Below are 26,933 nucleotides of genomic sequence, written 5' to 3'. Positions count from 1 at the left end.
ACGTAGTCCAGAGGCTTGGCGGGCTCCAGGCATGGTACAATCAAGGCTCGTGCTTTGTCTAGGAGTCCCTTGGCCCTACCCTTTTCTGTGTGTCTGCCTTGTCCTTAGGCTGGTCTCCCTCGTAGTTGTAAGATGGCTGCCAGTGGCAAGTGAGGCAACATGCATCTCTCCTAAACCTGATTGGGTCAATTTAGATTACCTGCCCACTTGTGAACCAGTAACAATTCAACTGCTATATATATATATATATATATATATATATATATATGTATATAATCTCACATCTTCTTTATCCATCAGTGGACACTTACGTTGTTTCCATATCATGGCTATTGTAAATAATGCTGCAGTGAACATCTTTTTGAATTAGTGTTTTCACGTTCTTTGGATAGGTACCCAGAAATGGAATAGCTAGGTCATATGGTAGTTCTACTCTTAATCTTTTGAGGAGTCTCCATGCTGTTTTCCTTAGTGGCTGTACCAACTTACAGTCCCACCAGCATTGTAGGACTTTTCTCTACATCCTTCCCACATTTGTTATTCCTTGTATTTTTGATGATAGCCTTTCTCACAGATATGAGGTGATAGCTCATTGTGGTTTTGATTTACATTTTCTTGATAATTAGTGATGTTGAATATCTTTAAATGTACCTTTTGGCCATCTGTATGTCTTCTTTGGAAAAAGGTCCATTCAGATCCTCTACCCATTTTTTAATTTTTTTTTTTTTTTGGTGTTGAGGTGTATGAGTTCCTTATATATTTTGGATATTAACCCCTTATCAGATACGTGATTTGCAAATAACTTCTCCTATTCAGTAGGTTGCCTTGTTTTGTTTGTTTGTTTGTTTTGGTCATGCTGCGTGGCTTGCGGGACTTCAGTTCCCCAAGCAGAGATTGAACCCATGCCCCTGCAGTGGAAGTGTGGAGTCCTAAGCACTGGACCGCCAGGGAATTCCCCGCCTTTTTGTTTTGATGATGGTTTCCTTCGCTGTGTAGAAAGTTTTTAGTTTGATGTAGTCTCACAGTCCTACTTTTTGAAACTCATCTTTGGGGAGGAAGGTGATCTCTGCGTCTTACTCTTCCGCCATCTTCCCTGCTTTTTTTTGAAACTCATCTTTGGACAGTAGAAGGTGGGCCTCCCAAATGTAAGGGCTGTGATCCAACTATTTCTCAGGTTCATCATGAATTTAAAAATAGGCTTTGAGATTTGAATATAAATAGAAATTAACTCCTAGTTAGAGCATCACCGAAATGGAAAAGCCACCCAGTTGGTGGAGGACATTTTCATAAGCTGATACGTCTGTATTGCTCTGCTGTCCAAAGACACTTCATTTCTTGTTTTTCCAGGTGAATCCTAGCCTGATCAACCAACTTGAGCATAATGACTTAAGTTTTGTAGGTCAGGATGTCGACGGGGAGCGGATGGAGATCATTGAACTGGCAAGTAAGTGGGCTCTTCATTTTTGAAAACTTTTGTGGTGATTGTGGTGAGCTAATGTCTCTTTGTCGACTGTAAGCATACAAAGATATAACTTGAGACCCATTTTATTTGCTCTCCTTTTCCTCTCTCCTTTGAAATAAATATGCAGCTAAATAGAAATAATATGCACTAAGTATAAAGTGCATGAAAAACTAGATTGCTTATAATACTAATCATTTTGGGGCCTATTAGAGTGAACGTGCCATAAAATGATGTCGTGTTCGGAGCCTACCAGATCTACCAGTAGTGTGCTTCCTGGCGTCCTTGCTCCCTTCCTGGGGTGTCTCTTGTTGCAGCTTCTGGGTTAGACGCTCTGGGAAAGGCAGGCAGCCCACTGTTGAGCAGCATTCTGCTTTCTCCCTCCTCTGAGGAAGAATGGCCCAGTGCCCCCTCACTACTGGTGACTGACTGTGCAGCACATGTGACAATAATTTGTTAGATAAACCATCCTCGTTATTGAATGCTTAGTGTGTTCAGGATACTCTAAAAATGGTAGCATCGTTTTCTAGAACCTACCTTTTCCAATCTGTGTACTTTAGGCTCCAGATAACCCGAACTACTTACTCTTCTTCTAACTTTCCTACTGTTTGTTCCATTTTAGTCCACGTCACTGTTCTTCTACTTCAAATTCCTTTTCTCTGTCCCTTTCCTTTTCTGTCTCTCAACTGTTCAGGTACTTCAGAAGTCCCGAGCAGGGAGGAGTACTGAAGTTGGGAAAGGCTTCTTTGACCACTGTAGCATGTTACCTGGACCCAGAAAGAAGGCAAGCAGTGGACATTGAGTGTGCACTCACTAGATGCTTCTCACCAGACCCCTTGCTAGGGACTCTACGTGCCTTATGTAACTTACAAGGCAGGTGATGTTATTCCTACTTTATGGAGAGGGAGACCCGAGTGCAGAGAGGTTAAGCAACCTGCCAGGGCCATCCAGCCAGCCCCTGGCGCGACTGGAGCTAAACCAGGTCGGAGCCTCCTTCTGCCACCACCTCTGTGGGATTTTATTGTTCTTCTTGTTTTCATTGGACATTCCACTTAAGATTATCAATCCATGCCTGAAGTTTTAAATTAGAATATGAGGATGTATTTTCTGTAGTCCTTCTGATGGAAATGCCCATCATTTACAATTGTTATAGAGTGGATCACTGTTCGGTGTTGAAGTCTCTTAAGGCTGGCATGTGAGAGGGCAGAGAAATTTCTTATGCAAATGACTATTTGTTTACTTTGTTCAAGTACTTCTTCTCTTTAATTCTCCTGTCTCTCATTATTACCAGCAAGCACTTAGAAGCTTCTTCATCGCAAGGATTTAGTTTCCCACCGACACTTTCAAATTTCATGTGGGTTGGAAAGGAAATGAGACCTGCTGTAAAACCTTGCAGTTTTTAAAAAGCTGACTGCAAGGGAATTCATTTTATTAAGGAAAATTTCCCAGAAGATTTTGATCTTAGCTACCCTTATCACATCCATGAATCACTACGTTCCTGAAGGAGTTCTAAAAGGAACAACAAAGCTTGAGATTAGTATAATGTCAGAATTTGTTTCAAAGCAATTAAGAGCATTATTTAAAAGATACTTTGACTGATAGAGCATCATCAAAATAAAAAGTTTTAGTCTCTTTCCTCATATTGGATTTTTTGGGTAAAGTGATTCAGAGCAACGATCCATTCGTTCAAATATTCTTTCCCTGGCTATGACACGATCCGTTGCTTAGTTTCTGTCTCTAGTGGTACAAAACCACAATTATTGTCGGCTTCTTTCAGAGACATCCCTAGATGCTGTGCTGCAAGATTCATCACATCTTTAATTTAAAGAGGTATTGTTTTCCTTTCTAAGGGCAGCTGGTTTCTCTTCTTTTCTTGAGGGGACACTTTCCCGGGAGAAGGTGGCATTCCTCTCACCAAGCTTTCATACCTGAATGTTATTCTAATTCAAGGAGGCTTCTTCTTGGATATGATGTAGAGGATGTCTACACTGGGTTTTTCTGGATTCAGAGCTGTCCAGTAGAATCTGCTGCAATAATGGAGTGTTCTGCCCTGTTCAGTATGGTAGCCACTAGCTGTGTGTGGCTGTTTAGCTCTTGAAATGTGCTCAGTTAATTTGAGTGAGTTTATTAAATGGTCACCTGTGGCCAGGGGCTACCATTTTGTGTAGCAAAGCTTTATTATTTTTTTTCAGGTTTCCAACTTTTATTTAGTTAAGTAAGGAGTAAAAATTAAAACAAACATGAAAAACTACTCTCTGATCCTGCCACTATTTTATAAAGAAGACTCAAAATAGGAGAAGGATCATCATCATCATCGTTTGAGAATTGAAAGATCAGTCCTTTGCAGAAGAGAACAAATGGTGATCTTACATCAAAGCTTCTGAAGCGGGCAGTGAGCGCCCCAGGACACACCTGGCCCCACGGGTGCAAACGGAGGCGTGAGCTAGTCAGACGATGGAAGCTGAAACGCCAGCTAGCCGACCAGGAACAGGACAAAGCTTCTCCAGGCTTCTGCGTCTATACCTGGACATTTACCCTACTTCTGAAGTCCTTTCCTGTTCTAAAGTTCCATAACCATTAGATAAGAACACTCTGCTAGCCTGCTACGTATTTTATTAGGATGAGGGATAAGCTTTAAATGATAACCTTAAGACAGTGGACATTGCCGTTCAATCATCATTTCCTTACTACTGAGCAGTAGCTTTGGGTCTTCAGTGGTAAGTGATGGGGATTTGTGATTTTGAATTTCGTACTAGACTTTCAGATCACTTGATAAAGCATCTCATTGAAAGATTTAAAGTTATATTTACTTCCTCCTATAAAACTTATATTTTATCATCTTCAGTTTGATATGTATATGGCCATTAAAATGATTTTTAAAGTAAGGAATACATACTGACCATGCTTTGACTATAGCAGTTATGGGATTAGAGAGAGTTGCCCAATCTCTAATTAGGAGTTGCTTCCTAATCTGGGAATAAACATAGTTTTTGAGAGTTCTGAGTTGGGAGAGGAATTTGTAATCCTAGAAAATTTCTACCCAGATTTGGAAATGTTGCCCATTAATTTTTACCATTCCCAAACAAGGGATTTCAGATACTTGAGAAGAGCTACTTTTCTGTTCCTGTTACATCTAGGAGAACTTGAATTGCTCATATAGGGACTTCTTACAACCCTCAATGTATAATAGCTTTATTTGCCCTCTGATAATGTAAGAAATATGTGTTCATTGTAAAGGTTCACACGATACAGAGAAGTATCAATATAAGGGAGAAAATTAAAATATCTTGAACTCTCACCCCTTGAGCCATAACCACCATTAACATCTTGAAAGGGCATCCTTTTATCACTTGGAGACTCTTCATCACAAGAGATACGTTGGCATCGGCTGAAACATGAGTGCCTGTTCAGCTTCATGGTGCTATCCGTGATTAATATCCAGCCCAGAGCTGTGACTAGAAAAGCAGTTATACCTGGTGCATTCCCAGGGGACCCATCCCTTGGGAAAGGAGACCTTGTGGAAAATGGCCTGAAGTCATCTAAGAGAAAGAGTGACTTACAGTTAGCCTTAAGTATGAGGATACCAGGGTGCTGGGAGGGGACCGTTCCCCCCTACCCTCTTGAGTTCTTGTGGCTAGACTAATAGTAAAATTGACCCAAGACAGATAAGCAGGAGAAAAACAAATTTTAATGCATGCAGACGGAGGTCTCATAGAAATGGGACCTAAGAAGCGGCCAAAGCAGGCAGCCTTTATACTTTTTAGACAAAGAAACAATAAATATGTGAGGAATTAACAGGACAAAGAAACTTAGGCTTTGGGTGCTTAATTAGTGAAGAATCTAAACAAAGTTTGGGCTTGGGTCGTAAATTAACGAAGTCACAAGTTGTGTTTCTATAGGCTTCTCTGCCCAAATTCCCTGTCTCTGGTGATAAGGGTATCCTTCCACTTCAGAGGCAGGAAGTACACCTTTCACAAGAGAGATTTACTTCCTGCTTTCAGGAGACTAGGTGGGGTGTGTGTCAAAGTGTCCCTCTTGCATCAGCTCAATTTTTTTTTTTAATTAATTTATTTTTGGCTGCGTTGGGTCTTCGTTGCGGTGCGCAGGCTTCTCATTGCGGTGGCTTCTCTTGTTGGTGAGCACGGGCTCTAGGAGCGCGGGCTTCAGTAGCTGTGGCAGGTGGGCTCAGTAGTTGTGGCACGTGGGCTCTAGAGCGCAGGCTCAGTAGTTGTGGCACACGGGTTCAGTTGCTCTGCGGCATGTGGGATCTTCCCGGACCAGGGCTCGAACCCATGTCCCCTGCACTGGCAGGTGGGTTCTTAACCACTGTGCCACCAGGGAAGTCCCCATCAGCTCAATCTTAAGTAACTTTAATTCAAAATAATCAATATGCCATTTAGGCATATTTTAGGGTGGCCTGCCCTGGGCCCCACCCATGGAAATGGAACCACTGTACCTCTGTGAAGGGTCTAGATAGCGGGCAGATTTGGAGAAAGCAGATCATCTTCCCATTCAAAAACTTTTGCTTAACTTTGCTCACTCTCTAACACCTTGCACAAATAAAATGCTGGATCTCTTATTGATGTGATGTGTTTTGCAATGTGAAATTCTGCTACCAAGTTGGATCATGAAAATAACTGGCTATGATGGTAACAAGTTAAATAATCATCTTACCACTTAATGAGTTTTCTTATATTTATCTGCTTCAGTTGCATTATGATTATTCTCATTTCAGATCACCCCTATTTTGTCGGTGTCCAATTCCATCCTGAGTTTTCTTCGAGGCCAATGAAGCCTTCCCCTCCATACCTGGGGCTATTACTTGCGGCAACTGGGACTCTGAATGCCTACCTCCTTCAGGGATGCAAGCTGTCTTCCAGGTAACCAGCTTACAGTTCTTAGCAGTGACTTGAGGTGCAGTTATCAACATCTTAGGTTTCTCATAAAATTTAATATCATTGTAGGATTTTTTTAAAAAGTGGAGAATCATTTTTTTCCCCTCTTAACAAGCATACTTTTTTCTCTTAGTGAAAATGATTTAATCACATCTACAGTGGTAACGTGTCAGCTTTCAAAATCAGGCTGATACTGAGTATTGTTTTAGAGATTTTTTCATTTTGATAGGTTAAAAAAGGGATTTTCTTTTGTTGACTTTTTGATTAATAAATATATATGAATATTTTATATGTTTATTGACCTTTTGTTTTATGAATAGCCTGTTCATATCCTTTGCCCTATTTTTCCTTTTGCTATTATCCTTTTTCTTTTTTAAAAATAATTAATTAATCTTTGGCTGCGTTGGGTCTTCGTTGCTGTGCGCGGGCTTTCTCTAGTTGTGACGAGCAGGTGCTGCTCTTCATTGCGGTGTGTGGGCTTCTCATTGCGGTGGCTTCTCTTGTTGTGGAGCACGGGCTCTGGGCGCGTGGGCTTCAGTAGTTGTGGCTCGCGGGCTCTAGGGCGCAGGCTCAGTAGTTGTGGCACACGGGCTTAGTTACTCTGCGGCATGTGGGATCTTCCTGGACCAGGGCTCGAACCTGTGTCCCCTGCATTTGCAGGAGGATTTTTAACCACTGTGCCACCAGGGAAATCCCCTCCTTTTTTCTTAATGATTGATAAGCTCTTTATATATAAAGGACATTAATCCTTTGTTAGGTTACACATACTTTTTCAAAGTGATTTTGTTTTTTTTCTAAGTTGTTAATGGCTTTCATTAGTTTTTATTAGTTTTATCTTAGTTTTTATTTTCCCTAAAGTTTTAAATAAAGACTTTATGTAGTCCTTATTCATGTATTTTTTATTTATATGTGGTCAAATCTTTTACTTTTGTGGATTATGTCTTTAGTATCCTGCCTAAAGTCTTTCCCTATCAAAAGATTATTATATAAATAGTTACCCATTTGTTTTCCACTAGCACTTTTATGGTTTCTCTTTTTTAAAATTTTTTGAATTGAAGTATAGTTTATTTACAATGTTGTGCTAATTTCTGCTGTACAGCTAAGTGACTCAGTTATACATGTATATACATTCTTTTTTAAATTTTCTTTTCCATTATGGTTTATTCCAGGAGATGGGATATAGTTCCCTGTGCTATACAGTAGGACCTCGTTGTTTATCCATTCTAAATGTAATAGTTTGCATCTAACAACCCCAAACTCCTAATCCACCCTTCTCCATCCCCCCACCCCCCACCCGTGGCAACCACAAGTCTGTTCTCTATGTCTGTGAGTCTGTTTCTGTTTTGTAGATAGGTTCATTTGTACTATATTTTAGATTCCACATATAAGTGATATCATGTGGTATTTGTCTCTCTCTTTCTGACTTACTTCACTTAGTATGATAATCTCTAGTTGCCTCCTTTTTGCTGCAAATGGCATTATTTTGTTCTTTTTTATGGCTGAGTAATATTCCATTGTATTTATGTACCACATCTTCTTTATCCATTCATCTGTCAGTGCACATTTACGTTGTTTCCATGTCTTGGCTATTGTGAATAGCGCTGCTATGAACATAGAGGTGCAGCTATCTTTTTGAATTACAGTTTTGTCCAAGTATATGCCCAGGACTGGGATTGCTGGATCATATAGTAGCTCTATTTTTAGTTTTCTGAGGAACCTCCATACTGTTTTTCCTTATGGCTGCACCAACTTACTTTCCCACCAACAGTGTAGGAGGGCTCCCTTTTCTCCACACCCTCTCCAGCATTTGTTATTTGTAGACTTTTTAATGATGGCCATTCTGAGTGGTGTGAGGTGATAGCTCATGGTAGTTTCAATTTGCATTTCTCTAATGATTAGTGATGTTGAGCATCTTTTCCTGTGTTTCTTGGAAATCTGTATGTCTACTTTGGAGAAATGTCTATTTAGGTCTTCTGCCCATTTTTCAATTGGGTTGTTTGGTTTTTTTTGGTTGACTTATATGAGTTGTTTGTATACTTTGGGGATTAAGCCCTTGTCCGTGGCATCATTTGCAGATATTTTCTCCCATTCCATAGGTTATCTTTTTGTTTTTTTTTATGGTTTCCTTTGCTGTGTAAAAGCTTGTAAGTTTGATTAGGTCCCATTTGTTTATTTTTGTTTTTATTTCTATTGCCTTGGGAGACTGATATGGTTTCAATTTTATATTTTCAATTTGTAATTTATGTGGACTTTATTTTTGGTGTATTGTGTGAGGCAGGGAATCCGCATCCCCCTTATACTGCCCCCCTGCCCCCACACCCCCGCCAATGAAGTAACTTAGATTTGTTTCAGGGATTTCTGTTTTGTTCCATTGGTGATTTCATCTCTTTTTTCTGAATCCTTACCACCCTTTTCATTATCATAGGATTATTGTAAATCAAGCCCTTATCTACCCTACTCTCATTTTTATTTAACATTTTAAAAAATGTGTTTTGTTCTCTTCTGGAGGACCTGTATAATGATTTTTAGAGTCAGGTTTGAATAAAAAAATCCCTTAGGGATTTTCGTTAAAATTTCTTTATATTTAGGGGCTTCCCTGGTGGCGCAGTGGTTGAGAGTCCGCCTGCCGATGCAGGGGATGCGGGTTCGTGCCCCGGTCTGGAGGATCCCACATGCCGCAGAGTGGCTGGGCCCGTGAGCCATGACCGCTGGGCCTGCGCGTCTGGAGCCTGTGCTCCGCAACGGGAGAGGCCACAACAGTGAGGGGCCCGCGTACCGCAAAAAAAAAAAAAAAAAAAATTCTTTCTATTTAAATACTCATTTGGGGAGAATTTACATTTTTACTTCCTCTCATCTAAGAATATTGTATGTAATAACTTTCAAAGTGAAAGGAACTAGCCGGAATCATGTTCTTAGGTAGGGGTTATTACCACAATAACTGGATATATCTTGTTTAGAAGATTACCATTGTGGACCCTCATCCTAGCAAATGAGCCTGGCGATATTGCATTTGAGGACTGCCAGGATCGCTGTGTGGTGTGTCTACGTGTGCTTTGTTACGCAAGCCTGCTTGTTTGCGATATTACCTGCTAGGAGAGACTCACAGCTCTCTAGCATGTCCTTTAACTGTGTGTTCAGATGGGAATAGCTTTACATATTTTGCATGTTGGGTCTCTTAATGAATTAATGATCACTCCCTGCACTCTTGAACCAGTGCAGTGGTTTTCACACCGTGCCTGTGGAGCTGGAATCCAGGCTGCCATGAGGAGTAGACTGGGATCGGGGCGGGGAGGGGGGGGTGTTTCCAGGCTCTTCCCTGCTTCCCTACTTCAGTGGAGCTTCAGCTCCACTCTTCCTGGCTCACGTGGCCTGGTTCTGCATGAGATTGCATATGAAGACGAGCTTCCTGTGCTGTAAGGCTGCATGGCTTACACAGCAGATTGGACATTCCAGTGTGGTCCCGTGTTGGATATATGCTCTGTCCCTTCCCAGCCACTTTATTGTCTCCATTATTTCAGGTGCTCACACGTGAAAGGAGGATGACGGTGGAACAAGTGAGATGGCTGGGAGAAATAACGCACACATAATCGCTCATGCATAACTATCTGGTTGTTTGCAAGCATCAACTAATATAGAAATGGCGTCTGCTTTGTGTGGTCCACCCACCTGTGTGCTGGCTGGCCCGCCAGTTCTTGCCTGGGGCCTGGTGGTCTCTGGGTAAAGCTCACCAGTAGTTTCTGAGAAAAGTGACTGCCAGCAACTGCTGAGCGAGTCACAGGGTCTCAGAAAGAAAGGAAAGATCTCTTAACAAGACTCTGATGCTGGGGTTGGGATCACAGCTGACTAGCAGGCTTCCATGGTGGTCAGAGAATTCCTGTCTATCAGCCACCAACTGGTGTGGTCCTTCAGAGCAGCCAGCATCTTATTTATCTTGGTCTCCTGGCTCCCTAGTATGCAGTGGTTGCTTACTACCCATTACAGTACTAAATGTAGGTAGCAGGGGAGGATATAGTCTAGTATAATCTTGACACCTTGCAGGGGGTTTTCCAACTAACAATGGTGCCCCTGACTTAATCCAGTGGCAGACCCTAGGGTTCCAGAGGAACCTTGCACTTCAGCTCCTCTCTGCCTGGCTCCATGGTGTTAGTGAGCACTGAAAAGCAAATAACTGCTTTGATGGCCAGGCGCTAATGTGAGCTGAGTTGGGACTGTATTTCTGTCAAACAAGATTACTGTCTGTAATCAATCCTAAACAAATGTGTCAAGAAATATGAACACTAGACTAATGACTTCCTTTCCCAGAAATTGGCTGATATTATTTAAATGTATGGCACATGTGCAGCTGATGTCTTTAAAACCCACAATGTAAAAAAAAAAAAAAAAAAATCCTTGGCTTTGAGCAAATACACCTGGGCTCTAACCTTTGCTTTCTGCTTCGTGGAGAACATTTATCTTTTATTGCCTGGGAAGTTGCAGTAAGAATATTATTTTGGGATCTAGAGCTGGTGAGCTGAACTCTCAGCTACTCTGGTATCTATAGAATGGCAGCAGTTACAAAGACCAGGTCCACCACCTGTGGTGGTCTGTTCAAGAGGCATAATAGTTTTTTCTTTCTTTCTTTTTTTTTTTTTTTGCGGTACGCGGGCCTCTCACTGTTGTGGCCTCTCCCGTTGCGGAGCACAGGCTCCGGACGCGCAGGCTCAGCGGCCATGGCTCACGGGCCCAGCCGCTCTGCGGCATGTGGGATCTTCCCAGACTGGTGCACGAACCCACGTCCCCTGCATCGGCAGGCGGACTCTCAACCACTGCGCCACCAGGGAAGCCCCCAGGCATAATAGTTTTAGGATAGTATTTTAAATTTTTTTTTAGATTTTTATAAGCTACTCAGAAGTACTTGCAAAATCAAACTAAGTCTTGTTTTGGGGGTCCCCCAAGACCACCCACACATTCGATGATTGACTAGAAGGAATCAATATAGTTGTACTCATGGCTAAAATTCATTTCAGTGACAGAGTAAGCATACACAGCTGGCTCAGTAAGGGAAGGAGGTATAAGTAGAGTCTGGAGAAATCTATCTGCAGGTTTCCTATGTTCTCTCCCTCCTGTGAGAGGTCACACAGAACTCACCCTCCCTCCAGCAGTAAAAATGCAGTGTGTAATGTTTATGCCCAGAGAAGCCCATTTGACACTTAAGAGTTTCTATAGGAGACTGGTCACATGGGCATTCTCTGCCTAGCAACTACCCAAATTCCAGGCTCCCAGAAGGATAGCAAGCGCTCACCACAAATCACCTTGCTTGTACAAACAGCCTAGGCCCAGTGAAATGACCTTATCAGTTAGTAATGGAGAAAACATTCTGAAAGCTAAGTTCCCCAGCAAGCAGGCCCTTCTAAAGATAGCAGCCTCAGGCCTGCTGTGTTAACTCTTTTGCACAAGTCTAATAAACCATTTTTAGAATAAAGAAATCAATGGGAAATTATGGTCCATTAAATAAATCATTGTAATTCCTTGCTGAGGTCTCTCCCCTGGTGTCTAAGTATAATTTGTCCCATGTTTAAACGGTATCCACAAATTTGCGTGGCTTTGCGGTGTATGATGTAATAGAATGAGACTGCTTCATGTAATTGTAATAAAAAATTGTAGATTTATACTAAATAGAATATCCAAAGGTTCTTATAATTGCAGGTTTTTCAGTATCTAGAAACAAAGCACAGGATCTCTGTCCAGAATTCCATTTTTTTTTTAATTGCAGTATAGTTGATTTACAGTGTTGTGTTAGTTTCTGGTGTACAGCAAGGTGATTCAGTTTTATATATATATTCTTTTCCATTATGGTTTATCATGTGATGTTGAATATAGTTCCCTGTGCTATACAGTAGGACCTTGTTGTTTCAGAATTCCATTTTTAAGCAACTGGAAAGAGAAGAGGGATGGGAGTCTGAAGTTCATAGGCTGTTTTTCAGTCTGCGTGTCTCTGGGGCTGCCCTGCAAGGCCCTGAGGTGCAATCACTCCACACCGAGGTCAGGAACGACTTCCAGTTTTTATGATTCCAACATTTATCATGCCCCTCTGTCAGGTCAGAGTAAAACTGTTGTGCTTAGATAGTGCTTGTTCTATGTGCTCTATGCCTGAAAGCAAGAAATGAGATGGAATTCAGTCAACAGTTCCCAGAAATGCAGCTCTTTTGGGAAACATGTTTTTAAAATACAAAACCGTAATCTTAAGACATGTGAGTAGCATTTTATTCTAGGTTTTAGGATCTTAGATTCCATGTCTCCACCCAATACATACTATCTCTTATGCAGAGAAATCATCTTTTTGTGGCGAGACAGGAGGCAGGCCGATACAGAAAGAGGAGGGAAGTTAACTCCACGATGCACTGTATTAGCTTGATCGTTTCAGACCAAACTCAGAAGTTGAAACTACTTCATAATCGGAGGGTCCTTAGAGGAAGTACAGAGCTGGAGTCAGCGCCTTCCGTTTCCTGAGCCCGGGTGTGCTCCTGGGATCTGAGTCCCTTCTCTCCTGCAAGCTCAGGCTTCCCTCTTCACTTTTCTCTTTGAATCTCGGCAGCAGTCAGGGAGCAAAGGCACCCATTTCCCTCGCCATTGTCTCTGGTCTCTCTCCTGTGACTCCTGGGCTTTTCCTTCTAAGTGACATGCTGGCTTCCAGCCTGGGAAGGTTTTGTTTTCTGTGGACTTCTAGCTGAGGCATTACAGAAAATTGGGAAAAAAAGGAAAATGGATCCGTAAACCTAACATAGTCACTGTGCTCGCTTTTGAGTCTTTCCTTCCAGTCTTTAGTCCATATCCGTATATGACTCATTTCATGCTTGTAATCATAATAGTGAGTGTGTGTGTGTGTGTGTGTGTGTGTGTATTTTTCCTGATTCTTTTATTTTGAAAACTTTCAAGCCTACAGAAAAGATGAAAGAATAGTACAGTGAATACTTGTAAACCTTTCACCTAGATTCATCAATTGTTGCCTTTTTACCACATTTGATTCTCTCTTTCTCTGTGTATATACTTATTTCTGAATCATTTATAAGTTGCAAACATCATAGCACTTCACTCCTAGATACTTTATCATTCATTTTCTAAAACTGAAGACATTTTCTTACGTAAATGCAGTATCATGATCACACCTAAGAAAATTAACATTAATTCAGTGACATCATTTACTATCCAGTGCATTTTTTTTTTTTTTTTTTTTGGCGGTACGCGGGCCTCTCACTGTTGTGGCCTCTCCCGTTGTGGAGCACAGGCTCCAGACGCGCAGCCTCAGCGGCCATGGCTCACGTGCCCAGCCGCTCCGCAGCATGTGGGATCTTCCCGGACTGAGGCACGAACCCGTGTCCCCTGCATCGGCAGGCGGAATCTCAACCACTGCACCACCAGGGAAGCCCTCTAGTCCATATTTAAATTTCTCCATTTATCCCCAAATGTATCTTTAGCTTTTTTTTGAAATCAAAAAAATGTAATCAGTGCTCAATTTGAGGTTCATTTGGTTATGTTTCCTTAGTTTCTTTTAATCTGGGTAAATCACCCTCTCGTTTTCAGTTCTGCATAACATTGACTTTAATAAAGAGGCCAGGCCAATTGTCTTGTAGCAATGACCAGAATTTGGATTCATCTGATTGTTTTCTCATGATTAGAATCAGGTTAGACATCTTGGGAAGAGTATTTCATTGGGGCTGTTGTAGACTTTATACAGACACGTCAGGAGACACGTAAGGCACATAACCTTCCCTCTGTTGTCACACGGTGGATGGGGCTGAGTTTATCACCTGGTTAAGGTAGTGACTGTGTGGACGTCTCTTTTGTAAAGAAACATTTTTTTCCATTTCAGTTTCTAAAATACCATCCCCCACTGAAATGAACTAGGGTTCCTGGAAGAAATGCTTGGTTTCAGGTCTGGGGCAGGGAAAGTACAAGATGAGCCCAGAATGTGTTGCTAGACTTAAAGGAAGGGAGAGTTCAAAAACCAAGGGGGAGATTTTGTATAAGATCAAAGAAGCCACTTGAAAGGGGCTCACTTTGGAGAGTTCGAACATCAAAAACAATCATGACAAAATTGGATTATAACACATTACATTTTTTAAAAATTCCATAATAATACTCAAAAAAACCAAAAGGCCAATTAAAAGAAATGTAGATGCAACCCCCAATATAATAACTGAGTCAAATAAGGATCATCAGTGGTTGCCAAAACCATTGGATGAAAGGTTTCGGAAAACAGGATATTCATATGTTCTCAGAGCATCACCACAGAGTCTTTATTAATTACAAAAGCCTGTCTTTTGAACTGAACACCTCGTACACATTTTTCCAAGTTGCATGATGCTCTCGCTGTTTGATGACTGCGTGCTTCAGCGTCCACTCAATGCGCCACATGTGCTGGAGCTCACGCCATCCCAGCCATGGTGCTGGGTGCAGGAGAATCAACTGCAAGTCCAATAAGAACACACACCCTGTCCTGGGGGACTCATCGGGTAGTTTAATGGTTCTCTACATTTTGAGGCTGACAAATCACCTTCCAAGAAAGTGATGAAAGCTGTGGACCCACTTCCTGGAAGGCTGCACACACATAGCAATTGGAACGGTATTCATATCCCAGAAGCCTCCCATCCATTGAATCCATCGATATTCTTCTAGGGGTCCTCAGATACAGACCCCCAGCTAAGAGAGTCTTTATAAAAAGGGGATGGTAATAGTACTCACTTCACATGGTAGTGATGAAGAGTACGTTTTATTCTAAATGGAAAGCACTTAGCACAATGCCTGGTCTATGGTAGGAAATTAAATGGGAATTATTATTGTGCTATTATTAATTTCACCTTAGTTCCCGTCTCCTTCATCTCTTGCCTACTCAAAGCCTCCTACCTGCTCTCCAGGCCTCCAGCTTTCCTCTTCTCAGTCCATCTTCTGCTGGTAGAATGCTCTTCCTGCATTATTTTGGAGCTTGAATCTCTAAATGGCTTCTCTTGACTCATAGCATAAAATGCCCACAAATCCCTACGGAACAGCCTGAACTCCCCCAGAGGGTTTAGTGCTTTGGCTTCAGCTCTCACATCTCCCTTGGCTCCTGTTATACATTCCTGAAGTGCTTAGCGAGAAGGGAATGCCAATCTGTAGCCTGTTAGGATGCTGGTTCCCCAAATTGTTACTGATGGTGGGCATCAGAGGTGGGTGTGGCCTCTCCGCTGATTATATACAGAGTGTGCATTTCTCCCTCTAAGGCGTCCTTATCCCACTTTGGGTGTCTCTTTCTATTTGACTAGGAGAATAAGATACTCTTTTTCTCCTGTGTGAATCTAATGTGCATTTTCCAGCACTGTTCTGAACTTGGAATCACCTTCCTTTTTATTTTAACTCTTGGGCTACATGGTTGATGTTGCCAGGGGCCATTCTTGCAGGATAAGGTGCAAATATTTTATTTTTGTGGGGACAGTGTGGGCAAGTAGAGCGGGTGCTATGGGTTTATTTTCTGGATCTGCCACTTACTGGGTAATTTTTTTCCAAGTCCCCAGTCCTAAACCTCAGGATCTTCATCCTTTAGGGTTGCTGTGAGGAACAGTTGAGATGGTGCTTTGTAAACTTTCAACTGATATAAAAATACTACTTTTCCTCCTTTGTTACATTTCAAGCAAAAGTGAACTGGAAAAAAAATTCTTTTTTGCTTTCTTTTTTGACAGTTCTTTTAAACATCTTTAAAACAGCCCCCCTCCCTTATTGTTGGACTCCAAAACCATACCTGGAGACTTTTTCTCGTAAAGTACTGCTGATAAACCCCATTTGAGTATGCCTTCCGTCAGGGATTAAACGTTGCTTAAAAGGTGCTCTTTACTGATCGTGATTCACTGCCTGCAGATGATGTGGTACCAGCCAGGGACGGAGTTAATAGAGACATAGACTACTGTGCTTTTAACACCCCGCTGGGGTTGTGTTCTACCGTTTACTATTCAATGCAAAACTCATTCACAGCATACTAAGTTTTTATTCCATTGCTCTTATATTTTATGGCTTCCAGGGGCTCTTTGAGAAGGAAGGAAGCATAGCAATAACAATGCTTTGGGGGAAACTGTGTGCATGGAAACCTGTTTTAAAATATGCTTTCTCCATATGAGATGGATTTTGATATAAAGTGTTACAGGAATGTATGCATGCTGGGAATCTTAAGTATGCTATTAATTTTTTTTTTAATTCCGACCACCTCTTTTTGTTAATGGAGAAGAAATGGTTTAATGGCTGCATCAGGGTAGCAAAGAAGGTGGACTATATGAGACATTACTCTACCCTTGCCCTGGTGCCTTGGAATATATGTTTTCTTATATTGGGAATTTATTAGGAACCAGGAGTCTTGGACAAACAAACTTGACTATGACAAGCCTTTTGTCTGTCAAAGAACCACATGTAGACCATGGCGGTCAAGTCTTGTAAGTCCAGCCAGTGTTTAAGGATAGCGATTCCCTTGCGTTGCTGCTGGTGATTTTGATTTTGTCTTGTAAGAAATAGTACAGTAAAAAACTTTTTTAGAAAGAGTGCTTCCGTTATTTGGGGGGTACATGCATGTATGAGAGAGAGTTGCTGTGATTTTGACTGTACATAGCCAGACCTTAAAAAAAACCTTTCTTAGGGAGTGATAAGGAGAACCACTGCATGGTGATTATGGTTTTTTTTTTTTAAATCATCATTCATTTGTTTTTAAATCAATGCTGTCCAATAGAACTTTTTGCCGTGATGGAAATGTTCTATAATCTGCACTGTCCAATATGGTAGCTGCCAACCACAGGTGGCTGTTGAGCAGTTGAAGTGTGGCTCCGTGTGTACACGTGAGGAATGGAACTTTAACTTTTATTTGGTTTTAGTTGATTTAAATTTAGATAGCTACTGTGGCTCGTGGCTACCACATCGGACAGTGCAGGTTTAAAATTTTCTGCTCCTCAAAAGTAACAAGGCACACACGAATAGTTCCGTATTCTGCGGCATTTCAAAAAATTTAACATGTAAGACCCTAATATCTAATAACTCTCCCCACTGAGAAGTGTGTGTGTGTGTGTGTGTGTGTGTGTGTGTGTGTGTGTGTACAGAGGTTATTTAAGAAGACAGGTTGTCTTAAGATAGAGCTGAGATGTCTCGAATTAAGTGAAAATATGCCCCGATAAGTATCTTATGACTTAAGTCCGTTCTGTGTGAAACGAAAATGAAGCCCTAAGTCTTACATGGCACAGAGCAGCACCCACATTTTATTGGATGTGCAGGAACCACTGCTGTCCTGCGTGTGGAATTGTGTTTCTAGCACTTGTGTTTTGCTGGAGCATGAATGCCGTAAAATCAGCATGTGTATTGAGCAGCATTGCCTATTTTGAGAATTCTGTTCTTGAGTGTTGTGGTTATGTGGTTGTTCCACCTCCGCCCCTGAACACATATGGAAGAAACTTAGTGAACCGTCATTTGCCTTGGAGCTCCCCTTCGTTAGACTCAACCTGTGCCATTTTGATGCCTTGGCAGAGTTTGGGGCTGACAGCCAGCGGACAGGAAATGAGAGCCATTAGGTTAGACCCACCCGAGTCCACCTGCTGAAGTGGGTAGGGAATTACTCTTGGTACAGGAAAGACTTCTGAAAATCATGCACTTGGCAGTTTTCGCCGCTTCTTTATATTTCCATGACTTTTTGAGAGATGCCATGTTGTAAACACATAGCCCCCATAAACAGCAACAGCTCCTATTTTCATATAATTTCAGAGCACATTTAGGCATTCTCTTTCGGCCCTCATAACATTTTGATGAGGTGGTAGGTATTGTTACTACTTTTTTCTAGACTCTCAGGCATGTGGCTAATAACCAGTACAACCAGGAGTGTGAGGGCGAGGATGTGGGCCCACCCCACTCCTCCATGGGCTCGGAGGTGGGGAAGGAAGCTTGAGATACTTGAGAAAATGGAGTTCCCTTGGCCCTTTGGCCCTTCTCGCTTGTGGTGTCAGGGTACATGCCCTGTGGGGCCCACTGCAGCACACACCTTCGATTTGAGCCTGTGGCCTGGGTTAGCACGATGGGGATCCTGGTCCCACCTTGAACAAGCTGTGTGCCTAGCGAGTCGCTTGAACATCCTTGACCTTCATTTCTTCTCACATGGGGAGTTGAGTGCATCTTCCAAATTCCCTTTAGTTGCAGAGAACCAGGAAGGAGTCGACGTTTGCGTAGTAAGAGTGCATGGATAAGGATATATCAATTTTGGGGGGTTGTTTTTTAAAAATATATTTTCTTTGGTTATTCCTGTGTTTTCTTTATTGGAAACCCTTTTGTAACAGAAGTGGTTTTCCTGAATTAAAATCTAACTAGGAGGTATCTTCTACTTGATTGGTTTTAAGGATATGTTGACTTCTTTGTTCACCTAAGTAATCTGTCTTTTCTGCCAATTCTTGATCTTTTTCTGTGTCTTCTCCATACTCTAGCCCCACCCTCCCCCTTTCCAGTATTTTGTCCAAAAGTCAGGGAGGAGAGTGAGGTTGTCTGTTATGATTTTGTTTATGTATTTATTGATATTTACTCCATATGTTTAGGGTAAATCTTTGTTTTCTAGCCTGTCAGCATAGGGTTTCTCCAATTGTTCCCTCTCCTCTCTTTAAAAAAAAGTGGATTTTCACCTCTTATGGAATTCAGACTTCTATCGCTATAAGTCAGCAAAAACTTGGCCAAGGCTAGGAACGGGTCAGCATAAAACACTTACTTCCTGACAATGTCATCTTCGTAGATCAGTAGAACTCTTGAGGGGTTGATCAACCTGCTGACTTACTTGGAACCAAGCAAGAGGAACCCCAAACTGAGTCTGTGGCTCAAAGTGAAAGTACAATTACAGGCCTATCTCATGGAGAAGGTGTATTTCTTCGGGAACCCAAGATGGCGGCATCTATGTCAATAATCAGTCCTACTTTGAATACTACATGTAACTTGAGGTAGTTGGATCATCACATAAAGTTTCTAATTTGAGAATAGCAAAATTGTGCAAATTATTTCTCAAACCCTTGGACCTATGAGAATGTTTATTGGAATGGAAAACTTTCATGCTGTTGACCTATACTAGTGGTCTTCAGAAGGTTATAAATTTCAGTCTAAATTGAAATGCTTTTATAAATTTTCTGAATAAGGTACTTCCAATTTAAGACACAAGCAAATGATCAGTTCCTCTGACAAAAGAAGGAGACCGTTGGTTGTGGTTGGACTCACGTCTTCCTGGAGTGACTAGGAAGTAATAATAGAATATTCCTTAGTATCCTCTCTTAGTGGGGGTTAATTATGGAAAGTGTTTAGGATTGTAAATAGGATAATTGCCCAGAGTTTTTTTACACCTTGCTAAGTTAATCCGTCTTTTGCTCTAGTGATAGATACAGCGATGCCAGTGATGACAGCTTTTCAGAGCAAACGATAGCTGAGTTGGAAATCAGCTGAAACTGATACGTGACTTGGAATCACCAGGACTGCCTGAGAGGGTGAGATGGAACCTTTAAGTTCTTGTTTGTTTCCCAGACAGGCTGTCTTCTTGGTGTAGAAGGGAGCATCACAGGACTGGTCCCGCAGGATCCTGCTCCCCTGGGACGCTCCTGTTTGCATAGTTAGCCGGACAGACTTGACAGCTGACGGTGCTTCTGGGAATCTGGAATGCACCTGAGAAAGCAGGCAGTTAGGAATGAGCCTGAGGCCGGGAATAAACATATCCGGGCGCCTCTAAATGGATATGTGGAGGCTGATAGTGTAGCTGAGGGGTCAGCAAACTTGTTCTGTAAAGGGCCAGACAGTGACTGTTTTCGGCTTTGTGGGCCCTCCAGTGCGTTGGAGAGGGAGAGCAGGCTTGGACAGTATGTACATAAATGGGCAGGGCTGTGTCCCAGTAAAACTTGATTTCCAGACACAGTGTGCTGACCCCTGGTCTAGGTCACTCATGGAAAAGCAGAGTTCCTTGGATTTGTAGAAAATAAAATAATGTTTTCTTTCTTTGTAGGGAGATGCCAGAGACTGGCTTGGCTTCCAAGGGCAGCTTATGTCCCTCACGGCTCCTGGAGGTTTTATTAGAGAAGGTAGCAGCCTGGATGGCTTTGTTCCATTCATGCTCAGAGGCAGGTGTTGCCTGGACAACCCTGCTCTTTAGCAGGGACAGCAGCTTTTGGAAAATTCGTGCGGAGTCCATCGCTCCAGTGTGATTTCTCTTCTTATTTCACTTGGGGGCAGAACATTCCTGTTCACCAGGGAAGGCACATCCGGGCCTATTTAGGTTTGCCTCAGACATGGAGACCTTCAGAAGCAAACCAAAATGGTGCAAAGATTAGTTGGAGGCACTTGTAAGACATATTATTCAGCTTTCGATGTGGCTAATACTTCTTTTTTCTTTTTTTTTTTTAAGGCTCTGAAGTAACCGAAGCCAAGATGAAGGAAGTATCTAAGGAAATCACCACACTCATAGAATCACTCTTTTCTCCACCAAACATGGGATGTACAGCCTCGAGGGGAATCTAATAATATGCACTTCCATGAACCAGAATCAAAGGGGTAGTTTTCTTTTTCCTCCAGAGGTGACCTTTGGTTCTTGCAAATTTCTGTAGCCAATTAAACTTTTCCCAGCAACTTCAGCGGGCAGAAAGTGTGTTGGTGTCTTGTCTGGTGTATGGAGACGTCCAGGTGGTGAGGAAGGATCCAGGTAACTGAGCCTTCTCTGGGCTATATGGGAAGGCCGGCAGGGCACACGCAACAACTAATTTTGTGTCAAAAATGAGTCATTCTGTTACCTGGAATTCAGCCACAGATTTGCATGTGGCCCAAGTTTATTTCAGTTTGTCACTCTGTTTATTTGTAGTAAAAAGTAAAATGAAACAGGTCCAAGACTGGGGGTGGTAAGTAAGGCCCTGGCCTCAGGCACAGAATATAAGGGGGCATAAAAAAACTCAGGAATCAAGATCGGTAACATATGTATATATATTTACTTGGGGTGAAATATCACATAACATAGATTAACCATTTCAGAGTGAACAGTGCAGGAGCACTGGGTCCATTCGCAGTGCTGTGCAACCACCACCTTCATCTGGTTCCGTCCCTCTTCCCAGCCGCCCCCACAGCCACTTATCTCCTTTCTATTTCTATGGATGGGCCTATCCTGGATATTTCATATTAGTGGAATCATATAATACGTGGCCTCTCGTGTCTGGCTTCTTTCACTGAGCTTGATGTTTTCAAGGTTCATCCACGTTGTGGCCTGTGTCAGTTCTTCCTTGCTGTGGCTGAATGAATTTCCTGGTATGGATTAGGCTACAATTTGTTTATTCATTCATCCGTTGATGGACATTTGAGTTGTTTCTACCTTTTGGCTTTTTTGGATAGCGCTGCTGTGAACATTCATGTGTAAATAAATTTTGTTTGTTTGTTTGTTTTTGTTTTTTGTTTTTGCCACACCGTGCCTCAGCTTGTGGGATCTTAGTTCCCTGACCAGGGATCCAACCCGGGCCCTCGGTAGTGAGAGCACAGAGTCCTTAACCGCTGGACTGCCAGGGAATTCCTGTAAATAACTGTTTGAGTATCTGTTTTTAACTCTTTTGGTAAATGGTTACACCTAGGAGTGGAATTGCTGGGTCACGTGGTAATTCTGTTTGACTTTTGGCGGAAGCATCAGTAATATTTTAATATAAGATTTTAAAAAACCAAAATTCATAAAAAATATTTACAAAGAGCAAAATAGCAAATTTTAAAATAAGGACAGGATCCAGCCCTGCCCCTCCCTCACCGGCCGTAGTCCTGGGCCAGTTGTACAACGTTCTCATCCAGTATGCTTCCTGATTTCCCTGTTGAATGTACTTGAGATGACTTAGTTGTTGCTTACATTTGAGCCTTCTGAAACTGATTTAAATATTTTAACTGCTCGGTTAATTTTTTTGTGGTTGTCTTTGGCCTTTAACTGTTTTCTCTTAATGCTGTAAAGCATTATTTTGTGAACTGCTACAGAAAATGTATCTACCAAACGCATGCAGAAATGCAATGAATAATTCTGGTAAACAAAAATATTAAAGAACGCTAGGGCTCCACTTGTGAAAATTACAGCTTGAAGATCACAGGAGGCTCCAAATGAAAAGCCCACAAGATAGGTTAAAAGCTGGTATAGGCCTCCAGGAGAGGGGATGCTTGAACAGCACAAAGAGGTAATCGGCTTAAATGGGAGTTTTCAATTGTAGTAATTATGACTTGTAAAGTTACTTATAACAGAGTGCTTACCTTCGGGCTAATGATTAAGAAGCAGCAAAGCAGCCTCTTCGCTGTTGCTGCACGAGATTTCCTCTTTTGGAGACACCTGTTGAACTTGGACTTCAGCGAAGTGCGGAATGGTAATAGCATGGCTGCTTACGGTAGTGGAGCACATAGAAAGGTATTATAAATCAGTCATTCGACTAATGTATCTTGAGCCCCCAGGATGCGCGACACATGGTGTCAGGTGCTGGGGGAAGTGAAGGGGAGCAGAATTTGCCCCCCAAATATGTCTCTTTGGCATAAGGATTATTTTAAAGAAACAGCAGATACAGGAAAAGCCCTGAAAACTGAATAGAAGTTGCCCTTTTTAAGAGACATTTACATTTATAAGGGAAACCTTTGTTTGTAAAGTTGAGTCCTTCTTTGTACCAGGGAAAGACCGAGGGCTCTACATCTCTGGAACCTCTTCTCAGTGGAGAAGGCAGGGACTTAAATCTGTATAACAACCTCACCCTTGATTACTGTGTTTCGCCTGGTCACCTTCCATAACTGCCTCCCCCACAAAAACATCTTCTGTCTTTCGCTGGAGATGGTATTGAAGGTGGTGGCTTGGGCCATTTTGAAGAGTTACTCAGTTTTCCTGCGTCTCTCCCATGTATACAGCAGGTACACATGTTATTAAACTGAAACCAAGCAGGACCCTGCAGGGCCCTCCCGGGTACAAAAGCCTTTCCATGTCCTCTGTTTCTTGTTTGTAGAAAAAGGCTTTAGTCTCCTAAGCTTTCCCTGAGTTCCAAAGAGCAGACTCAAGCAGTTACTAATTGTGGAAGTGAGAAGATGCAGAAACAAAGGAGAAGCAGTCGAGAAACAATAGTTCAGTGATAATACGTAGCCCTAGTTCCTCCTCAAGGGATGTATATGACAGTCTGATGCATATCTTTGAGTTGTTCTGCAGGAACTACAACCCGCACCCTCGTGATGGATGGTGACTGCGTGCTGAGCACAAGCAGTAGACATCAGACTGGTTGGAACCAGGTTGAGGATGTTGACTCCCAAAACATTACCGTCACCTCCCCACGCACCAATAGAGAACTGTGCGCGAACCGGTCACACACCCTTTTGCCCCTTTTGCCTTTAAAAACCTTACCCCCAGGCCAGCCAGTAAAATGGATCTGAGATCAGCCTACATCTCCCATCTTCTCGGCTGGCGCCCTCTCAATCAATAACCTTTCTCTACTCAGAACTCCAACATTTCGGTTTGTTTGGCTTCAGGACACACAGGCACACAATCTTGGGTTCAACAACAAACCTTGTTTGTTTTTCTCCTGTTCATCTGTCTTTTATTACAGAAGGGTGTCAGCCAAGAACCTAGAAGGGTAGAGGGAAAATGATTTTTCTTCCCCTACAGAAGCAACCTACCTTCTTGCACCTGACCGTCTCTCGGGGGAAGGCAGGCTTTAAACAAATCTGTAGGAAAATAAGCATTTAATCATAATTGTGAGATGTTCAGGGAGCTATGAGTGTTAAAGAAGAAGGACAAAGAGACTGTGAGAGAGTGTAAAGTGGGATCCTCTGACAAACTGGGCAGCCAAGGAAGGCCTTCTGAGCAAAGCTGGTAAATGTTTCACACAGATTTGTGCCTGTGGTCACACAACGCAAAGATGGTGAGCAAAGAGCTCCGAGAACCAGTGGGCTGTGGTTTCCCAGACTGGCTGGCAATTGGGTGAGTGGTGACACTGTTTCACTGGTGTCATCACCTGCTTGGTATCGGCCCACACCTTCCCTTGGTTGAAATTTGGACTAAAGCTGAAGGGACTCAGCTTTTTTGTTTTCTCCATAAGCTCTCCAGCTCCATTCCCAATTGTCACTTTTGTTGCTGTACTTCTTACTTGGACTTTATATTTTGTTGAAGTAAAAAGTACCACTTATATGCACATCTGTGCTCTGATAAGGTCAGTGCCAGACATTGACACTCATCACAGTTTTCCCCTAGAGTTGAAGTTCTGCACCCCAAAGATGCCGTACAAGTTGAGGGGAGATACGCAGAAACAACACCAGAAATCCAGAGTTAGTGAAATGTTGCCTGTGGGTTCTTTTCTGTGCTAGTGTCTTTGGGGTTTGATTGAATTTCTTGAACGGAGCAAGAAAGAGCTCAAGATCGTGTAGCAGCAACAGGTCTGCATCACTCTCTCCCTAGGCCGCCAAGCCCTTCTCAGAGTCTCCCTTCTAACTCTTCTGTTTCACTTGTGGATGAGGAGATGTGGGGTTCTTTCAAGTCTGCAAAATAGAATCACACTTGTATTCTCAGGGTCAATGGTAAGGAAGCAGGCTCTATACTCATCGTTAATCTGAGCAGCACAGTCAGTGCTAGCCAGAAAGTCAACTTTGGGGAAGTGACCAGCCTCTTAGTTCTTTCGGAGGTAGGCTTTTCTTGTGTGATACCATTATTTGATTTGTGTTTACATTTGAATATGGGTTTATTAATAAGCCAGATACAATGATGAGCTGCCATTCTGCATGTCACTGCTTCTTCTATTATCAGTCATAATCAATAGGTGAGCCATATTGAAAAACAGCTCATTCTATTGTGACTCACACTGCACTTGAACAAAACCACTGTATTGCCATCTTTCTTTGCGTTTTTTTTTTTACATCTTTATTGGAGTATAATTGCTTTACAATGGTGTGTTAGTTTCTGCTTTATAACAAAGTGAATCAGTTATACATATACATATGTTCCCCATATCTCTTCCCTCTTGCGTCTCCCTCCCTCCCACCCTCCCTATCCCACCCCTCTAGGTGGTCACAAAGCACTGAGCTGATGTCCCTGTGCTATGCGGCTGCTTCCCACTAGCTATCTATTTTACATTTGGTAGTGTATATATGTGCATGCCTCTCTCTCACTTCGTCCCAGCATACCCTTCCCCCTCCCCGTATCCTCAAGTCCATTCTCTAGATCTGCGTCTCTATTCCCGTCCTGCCCCTAGGTTCTTCATGACATTTTTTTTCCTTAAATTCCATATATATGTGTTAGCATACGGTATTTGTCTTTCTCTTTCTGACTTACTTCACTCTGTATGACAGACTCTAGGTCTATCCACCTCATTACAAATAGCTCAATTTTGATTCTTTTTATGGCTGAGTAATATTTCATTGTATATATGTGCCACACCTTCTTTATCCATTCATCTGATGATGGACACTTAGGTTGCTTCCATGTCCTGGCTATTGTAAATAGACCTGCAATGAATATTTTGGTATATGACTCTTTTTGAATTATGGTTTTCTCAGGGTATATGCCCAGTAGTGGGATTGCTGGGTCATATGATAGTTCTATTTGTAGTTTTTAAAGGAACTTCCATACTGTTCTCCATAGTGGCTGAACCAATTCACATTCCCACCAGTAATGCAAGAGTGTTCCCTTTTCTCCACACCCTCTCCAGCATTTATTGTTTCTAGATTTTTGGATGATGGCCATTCTGAGTGGTCTGAGATGATATCTCATTGTAGTTTTGATTTGCATTTCTCTAATGATTAGTGATGTTGAGCATTCTTTCATGTGTTTGTTGGCAGTCTGTATATCTTCTTTGGAGAAATGTCTATTTAGGTCTTCTGCCCATTTTTGGATTGGGTTGTTTGTTTTTTTGTTATTGAGCTGCATGAGCTGCTTATAAATTTTGGAGATTAATCCTTTGTCAGTTGCTTCATTTTCAAATATTTTCTCCCATTCTGAGGGTTGTCTTTTGGTCTTGTTTACGGTTTCCTTTGCTGTGCAAAAGCTTTTAAGTATCATTAGGTCCCATTTGTTAATTTTTGTCTTTATTTCCATTACTCTAGGAGGTGGCTCAGAAAGGATCTTGCTGTGATTTATGTCATAGAGTGTTCTGCCTATGTTTTCCTCTAAGAGTTTGATAGTTACTGGCCTTACATGTAGGTCTTTAATCCATTTTGAGCTTATTTTTGTGTATGGTGTTAGGGAGTGATCTAATCTCATACTTTGACATGTACCTGTCCAGTTTTCCCAGCACCACTGATAGAAGAAGCTGTCCTTTCTCCACTGTACATTCCTGCCTCCTTTATCAAAGATAAGGTGACCATATGTGCGTGGGTTTATCTCTGGGCTTTCTATCCTGTTCCATTGATCTATCTTTCTGTTTTTGTGCCAGTACCATACTGTCTTGATTACTGTAGCTTTGTAGTGTAGTCTGAAGTCAGGGAGCCTGATTCCTCCAGCTCCGTTTTTCATTCTCAAGATTGCTTTGGCTATTCGGGGTCTTTTGCATTTCCATACAAATTGTGAAATTTTTTGTTCTAGTTCTGTGAAAAATGTCAGTGGTAGTTTGATAGGGATT

At 42.0% G+C, this 26,933-nt stretch overlaps 1 protein-coding gene across 3 annotated transcripts in view; it reads left to right on the top strand.

The window, feature by feature from the left end:
• CTPS2 (CTP synthase 2) overlaps positions 1-20,978 on the top strand; it is a 109,408-nt gene extending 88,430 nt beyond the window's left edge. For all 3 annotated transcript variants that reach the window (XM_079910751.1, XM_079910750.1, XM_079910749.1), the window contains 4 exons: positions 1,348-1,444; positions 6,195-6,339; positions 19,734-19,844; positions 20,753-20,978. In XM_079910751.1, coding sequence (XP_079766877.1) covers positions 1,348-1,444; positions 6,195-6,339; positions 19,734-19,803 — 312 coding nt within the window. In that variant the 3' untranslated portion in view covers positions 19,804-19,844; positions 20,753-20,978. The remainder of the gene's footprint in view (positions 1-1,347; positions 1,445-6,194; positions 6,340-19,733; positions 19,845-20,752) is intronic.
• Positions 20,979-26,933: the final 5,955 nt, after the last annotated feature.

Source organism: Stenella coeruleoalba (assembly GCF_951394435.1).
Source record: "Stenella coeruleoalba genome assembly, chromosome: X".
NCBI lineage: Eukaryota > Metazoa > Chordata > Mammalia > Artiodactyla > Delphinidae > Stenella > Stenella coeruleoalba.
The sequence above is the reverse complement of the archived record's forward strand: the minus strand, read 5'-3'. Positions and strand labels throughout refer to the sequence as shown.